Source organism: Oncorhynchus tshawytscha, linkage group LG08, assembly GCF_018296145.1.
Source record: "Oncorhynchus tshawytscha isolate Ot180627B linkage group LG08, Otsh_v2.0, whole genome shotgun sequence".
NCBI classification, from domain to species: domain Eukaryota; kingdom Metazoa; phylum Chordata; class Actinopteri; order Salmoniformes; family Salmonidae; genus Oncorhynchus; species Oncorhynchus tshawytscha.
In genome coordinates, this window is record NC_056436.1 from 24,810,777 (window position 1) to 24,819,664 (window position 8,888).

At 41.4% G+C, this 8,888-nt stretch overlaps 2 protein-coding genes across 4 annotated transcripts; one reads left to right on the forward strand and one right to left on the reverse strand.

Moving 5' to 3' along the window:
- Positions 1 to 1,334: 1,334 nt before the first annotated feature.
- On the reverse strand, positions 1,335 to 5,620 carry zgc:123321 (Protein YIPF5-like). 3 transcript variants are annotated; one of them, XM_042325352.1, is made up of 6 exons: positions 5,303 to 5,620; positions 3,030 to 3,160; positions 2,648 to 2,784; positions 2,329 to 2,474; positions 1,997 to 2,178; positions 1,335 to 1,847 (listed from the first exon to the last, which is right to left on the reverse strand). In XM_042325352.1, the coding sequence occupies exons 2-6, from the start codon at positions 3,149 to 3,151 to the stop codon at positions 1,685 to 1,687; spliced, it is 750 nt and encodes a 249-aa protein (XP_042181286.1). In that variant the 5' UTR covers positions 3,152 to 3,160; positions 5,303 to 5,620; the 3' UTR covers positions 1,335 to 1,684. The 3 variants fall into 3 exon arrangements, with proteins under 3 accessions (XP_042181286.1, XP_024255948.1, XP_024255949.1); XM_024400180.1 differs by lacking the exon at positions 5,303 to 5,620 and adding an exon at positions 4,469 to 4,552; XM_024400181.2 differs by lacking the exon at positions 5,303 to 5,620 and adding an exon at positions 3,684 to 3,789.
- lamtor3 (late endosomal/lysosomal adaptor, MAPK and MTOR activator 3) lies at positions 4,513 to 7,843 on the forward strand. Its single transcript, XM_024400182.2, has 7 exons — positions 4,513 to 4,654; positions 4,939 to 4,976; positions 5,095 to 5,129; positions 5,648 to 5,706; positions 5,816 to 5,949; positions 7,347 to 7,410; positions 7,511 to 7,843. Exons 2-7 carry the CDS (start codon positions 4,968 to 4,970, stop codon positions 7,582 to 7,584), a joined length of 375 nt encoding a protein of 124 aa, XP_024255950.1. The 5' UTR covers positions 4,513 to 4,654; positions 4,939 to 4,967; the 3' UTR covers positions 7,585 to 7,843.
- The last annotated feature ends 1,045 nt before the right edge of the window (positions 7,844 to 8,888 follow it).

Genomic DNA, 8,888 nt, shown 5'->3' on the forward strand with positions numbered 1-8,888 from the left:
GCTGTCATCGTTAATGTATGGGGATTCTATTGGGGGGATATACACGACCGTAAAAAAAAAATTGGGTCACTTAGAAATGTCCTTGTTTTTGAAAGAAAATCACATTTATTTGTCCATTAAAATAACACAAATACAGTGTAGACATTGTTTGTGTTGTAAATGACTATTGTAGCTGGAAACTGCATATTTTTTATGGAATATCTACATAGGCACACAGAGGCCCATTATCAGCAACCATCACTCCTATGTTCCAATGGCATGTTCTTAGCTAATCCAAGTTTATCATTTTAAAAGGCTAATTGATCATTAGAAAACCATTCTGCAATTATGTTAGCACAGCTGAAAACTGTTGTTCTGATTAAAGAAGCAATAAAACTGGCCTTCTTTAGACTAGTTGAGTATCTGGAGCATCAGCATTTGTTAAAATCGCCTGTCCTCGTTTGCAACACTCACTACTGACTTCCAAACTGTGTCTGGAAGCAACTTTAGCACAAGAACTGTTCATCGGAACTTTGTGAAATGGGTTTCCATGGCTGAGCAGCTGCAAACAAGCCTAAGATCACCATGCGGAATGCCAACTGTCAGCTGGACTGGTGTAAAGCAAGCCGCCATTAAACTCTGGAGCAGTTCTCTGGAGTGATGAATCACACTTCACCATCTGGCAGTCCGATGGACACATCTGGGTTTGGCGGATGCCAGGAGAACACTACCTGCCCAAATGGCAGTGACAACTGTAAAGTTTGTTGGAGGAGGAATAATGGTCTGGGGCTGTTTTTCATGGTTCAGGCTAGGCCCCTCAGTTCCAGTGAAGGGAAATCTTAACGCTACAGCATACAATGACATTCTTGATGATTCTGTGCTTTCAACTTTGTGGTAACAGTTTGGGGAAGGCCCTTTCCTGTTTCAGCATGGCAATGTCCCTGTGCACAAAGCGAGGTCCATATGGAAATGGTTTTCTCTAGATCAGTGTGGAAAAACTTGACTGGCCTGCACAAAACCCTGACCTCAACCTCATCGAACGCCTTTGGGATGAATTGGAACGCTGACTGCGAGCCAGGCCTAATCGCCCAATGTCAGTGCCCAACCACACTAATGCTCTTGTGTCTGAATGGAAGCAAGTCCCAGCCGAAATGTTCCAACATCTAGTGGAAAGCCTTCCCAGAAGAGTGGAGGCTGTTATAGCAGCAAATGAGCGATCGACTACCGACTCCATATTAATGCCCATGATTTTGACATTAGATGTTCAGCTAGCAGGTGTTCACATACATTGAGTAAAACGTACTTTTGGTTATGTAGTGTGTTTTTTTTAAACACTGGATTACAGTAAAAAACACTTTTTTAGATAAGCTATTCAACTTTATTTAGTTTTTAAACATGGTCTTTGTTGGTTCCATAATTCAAATTTATGTCAGTGTTGCCTTTTGACACAATGTAACATTTCAAATTACATTTATTGGCACATTCCAATGCACAAATGTCAACCAATCACACACCCAGATTACATTTTTCACAATGTAAAGTAACCCCCATGAAAAAACCAAGTCCCCATTTAAAAAAAGAAAGGAATACAACTCTATATAACTCAATGTTATTTTCACATCCATATACAGCAACGATAACCATATGGGATACGTAGTGCCTCAGAAATGGGATCTCTGTTGACAGTCAGCGACAGTAGTGGCCTTTAGAACACTGTTAGCAAGGCAAAGACTCCATAAAGCAGGGCACAGGGGTACGCTACCAACAGCTGCTGGCCCTCCATAGCCAGGGTAGAGATGAAGATCTTGGAAGCTGAGAAACTGCACCAGCCAATCACCAGCAAGGCCAGGACAGTTCCAATGATCCCTCTGGACGGAAATCAAAAGTCAGATTTTAAAAAAGTTACAACAAAGGACATGACAGAAAATAAATCAAGATGAGCCAAACTTAGTTGTTTTACACAATATTATTTAGGCAACCTTTTTATTTTTTTCTGGACTGGATAGGCACTACTCACTGTAGGGAAAAGATGACTGCGAATGCAGATAGTGCCACCATGGGTAGGAGGCAGTAGCCCAGAACGCTGGCTACACAGCCATAGGATACAGTCAGGGAACTCAGCATGGTCAACAGGGTGTACATCGCCATGCAGCCGATGGCACTGATCCCGTAGACATAGCCAAAGTGGGATTTGCCTGCCTACATAAAAGAGTAAATGCTTTCAGTACAGTACATGCCCATTTACATAGCTACAAATGCTTTTTATTTGAATAGTGTCTCATGATGACATGGGCTGTGAAAACGTGCAGCACACACACACGGACATGAGCTGCTCCGGAGGTTCCTCACCATAAGTAAAGTGGCACCCAGAGCGATACAGAACAGAATAGGGCCCGTCAGGTCGGTCTCATTCATGATGCTGCCATCTGCTGGCATCATAGGGTTCAGCACTGTCAAAGTCTTCTGCCATATGTGTTCAAAATTAATGCCAAGCTCTGCACAAATACAAAACAGAGGAATAAAAAGTGTATATGAAGACTCATATACACGTTCACATTGAAATATGTTACTTATTTAATTAGAGTTCTGTTAAAGATTTCATCTGGAGATAAAACAACGTGTTGAATAGACCAGCAGTTTAGAGCAGTACTAGTGACTCAGGTCTTACCCTCCAGCAACGGAGGCTCCTCTTCAAATGATCTGTCTGTTCCAGCTGTGTATAGATATGTCCCAGCAGGCTTTGAAGGCTGGAAGGCCTGGCCCGTAGAGGGGGTGAACACACCAGGCATGGACACATCTATGCCACTAAGAAACAAAACTGGCTTACTGGCTAAATGTATCTACTTTCCTTTCAAAAAAAGTAGGGGAAGATGTGAGGGATGTGCCCCCATTGTACATCTCCCTTTCTATCATAACATAATGTAATTGACCTTCAGAGAACAAAATTATATATTATGAGTTAGACTTACTGACACATTCAAATCTTCCCAATCCCAGTTCAAAAGTTGAATGAAGAGTTTAGGAATGCAGAGTTTACCCCATATACTTACTCATCCTCATACTCTGGGTTATGGTCATAGCCATCGCCATAGTCGTAGGCCACCTGTCCCTGGTCATCGATGTAATACCCTGACTGGTAGAAGTCCTGTTCAAATTGCTGAAAGTCCCCCATTGCTATAGACTAGGCAGAGATGATTAAGATAAAGATCATGACTGTAACAATAGAATGAAGTGAGGGGCTAGCCTTTTGAGGAGTGGTGCTCATTTTGAGTTTCACATATCACAAAACTAGTTGTCAACCAAATCACCATTATATAAACTACAAATGATAATACAAATAGCGATTGCACTTTATCCTTTGGTCAACAGCATACTCACACTACAGCAGAAAAAGCAAGCCAGATATCCTTAATATTTCCCTCAAACTGCTAAGGCAAGATCATATTTTGTAACTGGGATTGCTTATCTCAATAGAATGAGGTATCATCAGCACATACTTGATTGGATCTGGAGGCCTGAACCAGCCCATTGAAAGTCTGTTTACAGTCACAGCACCAGTGGCCTAGTAGCAATACTAAATAGACATGCATAAGAAACAGCCAACAGAAATATGCATGTCTGTGAAATCAACCAGAGCCTATTCACTTCATTAAAGTACAATCACACCCCACACAGAGCCTTATCGCTAAATTCAGATTTCAAACCTTGAGGTAAATTCTCAGCAAGACCTCTTATTGTGTCGTCAAGGGAGAGTTTGGGAAGAAAAGTTGACACCTATGTGGGGATGTACTATAAATAGTTTACTATATTTAAACTGGGGGAATGACAAACCCTGAGAAGCAGACTAAGTAGCCCACTTTCTATTTAATTTATTTCTTAATTGCTCTCTTTTTTCTTTTTTATTCAGCTAGGTTTGGTAATAGGTATAATGCACATTACATCCATTCGCAGAAATGCAATGGTTTTGGATACTCGGTGCTACAGAACAGAATTAACCATTTCCACTGTTGACAAAACTCTTATTTTGAAACATTTTCGAACAGAGTAACCCGAATGTTGCTGGCTCAACATGGGTCAAGTCAAAGATGATCTATTATATTGACAAGATAGTTAAGTGACCGCTCTAACAATGGCAATACATGTCCTCAAAGATGGAGGAGTCAATGCTATCCGGAATCCTTGGGACGTCCCTAACCCATTGAAGTTTACATTTAAAATGGTTATGGTTATGGTTAAGGTTAGGTTTAGAGTAGGGACGTCCCAAGGGTCGCAGATGGCACTGACTTGACCAAGATGGAAGGCAGGCGGCGAGATCAGGTGGGACCATTCTAACCAATTAGAGGGAAGATACCCGTGTTAACCACATGCACAACTAAGTTTTTATTTTATTTGATCAAATATGCCGAAATTCAATTTGCATCCACTTGTATTAGTACATTTGTAAGAGCCTAAATATTACGAAACGTATATTCGATCAAATAAGCCTTACGTAATTCGGCACTCTCTCATAGACCATACAAAATTGCTTATCGCACGCAGTAAGGATTTGGGCTGAGTAAATCCTCTCGCTTCGCCTCTTCCTAGCTGAACAAGTCAGTCATGTGATTTCCTTGTGCTCAAGCGGAGTCAGAAAAGCATCGAAGATTTTGTTTCAAGTAAAAAAAAATACAATAAGGTAACTAATACAGTGCATTTTAAAAGTATTCGATAAATATTGTCATATCTTGTAGCTAGTGAAAATGACAGTAAGTAGATACATATTGAAAACAACCAAGTTCAGTTAGCTAACATTACGTAACCTTCCTAAACCCAGTAACGTTATCAGCTGGTTATAGCGTACTGTAGCTAGCTAACGTTAGCTGTCAACAAGTCAGGGGAAGCTTGGGAGAGCACAAAAAGACCTGCTGATATTCTTTAGCTTTACAGACACCCTTGCCATAATTCAGTTCTCTATTTTAGTAATTGACGGTATAAAAGAAATTTCCACCATGGCTGATGTAAGTATCAATTCTTTGAGCACTAATTAGCTATATCCATCTAGCCAGATGAAACTATAGCTAGCTACACTCGTGTAGCAAATGGCTTTGGTCTAAAACATTGACACATTTGTTGCAGGACTTGAAGAGATACTTGTACAAACAGCTACCAAGGTATGATTGTGGTGTAATTTGACTTAACGAATTGTCACGTGTAGCAGAGTAAACTCTACAGTGAAGGATGTTTCTCAACTCCACCAACCCAGTGGAGCAGACTAGGCTTTGTGCAATTCAGCTCCAATTACATTGATTTGACCAGGCCAATACTTAAATAATGAAATGCTTACCTTGTATTTTTGTTTGTCCTCTGTTGCCTGTCTTTGAAATCCATATTTTTCAAGAAACGTTGATCAAATACAGCCACCGACTTTGCAAATGCACATGTGCCAACAAGGAAATAGTTGGTGGTTATATTTGGTTTTAAGTATGGAGGACAAACATAGGTACAAGGTAAGTGTTTCATAATTTACATTTTAAGTATTGAGCTTGGGCGACTCAATGTAGGCTGAGCTGAATTCCATAAAGCCTAGTCTCTGCTCCACTCTGTTGGAGTTCATTAGAAATGTCCCTCACCATGGACTGGCGTTAAGTCGGCTATGTCAAATGCTGCTCTTTTTCTCCTTATCCACCAGTGTTGAGGGTCTTCATGCAATTGTAGTTACAGACAGGGATGGTGTCCCAGTTATCAAAGGTAGGTCTCACAACTGTGTTCTGTTCTAAAAACTAGATAATTTAGTTGACCTCTTCTTATCCATGTTCCAATGTGTTGTGCTCAATGTACCTGATATTTTATCCTTCAGTGGCAAATGATAACGCACCAGAATATGCGCTACGGCCAGGCTTCCTCTCCACCTTTGCATTGGCCACCGACCAGGGCAGTAAGCTAGGGCTCTCCAAAAACAAGAGCATCATCTGCTACTATAACACATACCAGGTAAGTTAAATCTAGAACTAACAATTGACATTGTTGCCTGGGGTGACTTGGTGATTAGTTGAGTCAGGTGTTAGTGCTGGGCTAGAATGAGTGTGCATTCCCTGGGGCTCCCCGGGAATGGCTTGAGAAACACTGACCTACAGTGCATTCGGAAAGTATTCAGACCCCTTGACTTTTTCCACATTTTACGTTACAGCCTTACTCTAATGGATTAAATTGTTGTTTCCCCTCAATCTACACACAACATAATGACAAAGCAAAAACAGGTTTAGACATTTTTGTAAATGTATTAAAAATAGTGGATATTACATTTTACATAAGCATTCAGACCCTTTACTCAGTACTTTGAAGCACCTTTGGCAGTGTTTACATCCTCACGTCTTCTTGGGTATGATGCTGCAAGCTTGGCACACCTGTATTTGGTGTTTTCCCCCCCCATTCTTCTCTGCAGATTCTCAAGCTCTGTCAGGTTGGATGGCGAGCATCCCATCAAGGATCTCTGTACTTCGCTCCATTCATCTTTCCCTCGATCCTGACTCGTCTCCCAGTCCCTGCCACTGAAAAACATCCCAACAGCTTGATGCTGCCACCACCATGCTTCACCGTAGCATTGGTGCCAGATTTCTTCCAGATGTGACGCTCTGCATTTAGGCCAAAGAGTTCAATCTTGGTTTCATCAGACCAGAGAATCTTGTTTCTCATGGTCTGAGTCCTTTAGGTGCCTTTTGGCAAACTCCAAGCGGACTGTAGTATGCTTTTTACTGAGGGGCTTCTGTCTGGCCACTCTACTATAAAGGCCTGATTGGTAGAGTGCTGCAGAGATCGTTGTCCTTCTGGAAGGTTCTCCCATCTCCACAGAGGAACTCTGGCAGTGACCTTCAGGTTCTTTGCCACCCCTCTGTCAAGGCCATTCTTCCCCAATCCCTCAGTTTGGCCAGGTCTAGGAAGAGTCTGGATGGCTCAACTACTTCCATTTAAAAATGATGGGGGCTACTGTTCTTGGGGACCTTCAATGCTTGGTTTTTGCTCTGACATGCACTGTCAACTGTGGGACCTTCTATAGCCAGGTGTGCCTTTCCCAAATCACGTCCAATCAATTGAATTTACCACAGGTGGGCTCCAATCAAGTTGTAGAAACAGCTTAAGGATAATCAATGGAAACAGGATGCACCGGAGCTCAATTTTGAATCTCAAAGGGTCTGAATACTTATGTAAATAAGGTATTTCTGTTTTTTTATTTTTTTATTTAATACATTTCTAAACCGGTTTTCACTTTGTTATTATGGGGTATATTTAATAAATTTTAGAATAAGGCTGTAGTGTAACAAAATGTGGAAAGTTGGAATATATTCCAAATGTGAGGTTGTGCCTTGTTTGATTGCCTCTCCTTTTGCCAGATTGTGCAGTTTAACCGGCTGCCGTTGGTGATCAGTTTCATCGCAAGCAGCACTGCTAACACAGGTAAGATAAAGATCTCCCCTTATCATCTCCTCTGAATGAATGAGGATGAAAAGTATAGAATTCTGAAGGGTTATTCAAGCTTAACTGATGTTGTTTATAGGTTTGATCATCAATCTGGAGAAGGAGCTCGTACCGCTAATCGAAGAGCTACGGCAGGTAGTGGAGGTTGCTTAGGAGTGTCACCTTGACGACAAAAGGACTGTTCTATGACAGAATCACAAGTTTCATTTTTCATGATCACTCATGTACATGCACCCTCACACAAGGATGGCTCTGTTGCAGAAATACTGATACATGTTTGATAGTGTCTTGATGCTGTATTCTTTGTCCTTCATGTTCTAATACTTTAATGTTACCCCTTCCTTGCTTGTTTTTTGTAATCTGACTCATGTAGACATTTTCTTAAAATAAATATTAACAGAAGTCACCCTCATACTGTGTTATCTTGCGTAAAATTAAGCTCAAGTGAATGTCAACCAGTGAAAGCTATCGGTCAATTTAGAAAAAGGAATTCCTGGAGGAACTGAAGTATCACAAAAGAGAAATCTCTACAACAGGCCAGGGCAAAGGCCGGGCCATATGCGGACCGCGACTTGATTCAATACGGAATCATGCGCAGGTCAAAGAATTTGCAATAGTAAAGTTTTTAAAAATTAAAAGCCCAATGAATACACTCCATCGTAATGATTTAACTCCCACCGCTTGTGGGATATTTATTTTGAAGGCAATTACAACAAATGCACGAGGACAGGCAGTGGCTGACACGTCAGTTACACGTCGTAGCAAGCTAGAAATTGCGCAAAAATGAAATTTTCAATTAAAGGTAAAGTAGACGATGAAGGGTTTTCCAGCAAGTGTGGACATCGAGATATTGATTTGAGGTATCCGGGAAAGCTGTGTGCAAAGTGGGCGTCGCTGTCTCGAAGGACTACAACTTCCAGACAGCATGCAGAGAAATATAGGAATGTCTTCTGAGCGAAGTGCATCGAAGGAGTTGCTTTCTCAGTTGCAAAAGCAGTAAGGACTTTTCACAAAATTGCATTCAGCAAACGACGGAATTGTCCAACAAAATAGCTAAACGAAGCAAGCCATTCGCTGAGGGCGAATTCTTTAAAGAATGTTTAATTGAGACTGCAGCAATACTTTGCCTCGACAAGAAAGAGCTGTTTGAAAATGTTTACCCGTCAAGACGAACAGTGACCGCGTGTTGAGGACATCGCAGAGAATATGGAACAACTGACAGACGAGGTAAATTATTTCTCGTCCCTGGATGAGAGCAGTGATGCACATGACGCGGCGCAGTTGTTGATATTCTTACGAGGCATAAACCCAGACTTTGACAGTACGGAGGAGCTTGCTTCAGTGCAGTCAATGAAGAGCACAACCACAGGGAAATATTTATTGGAGGAGGTTAATAAGTGTGGCAAAGCTGGGACTGAGTTTTGAAAAGTTATCCAGTGTGGCCATTGTGTGCCCAA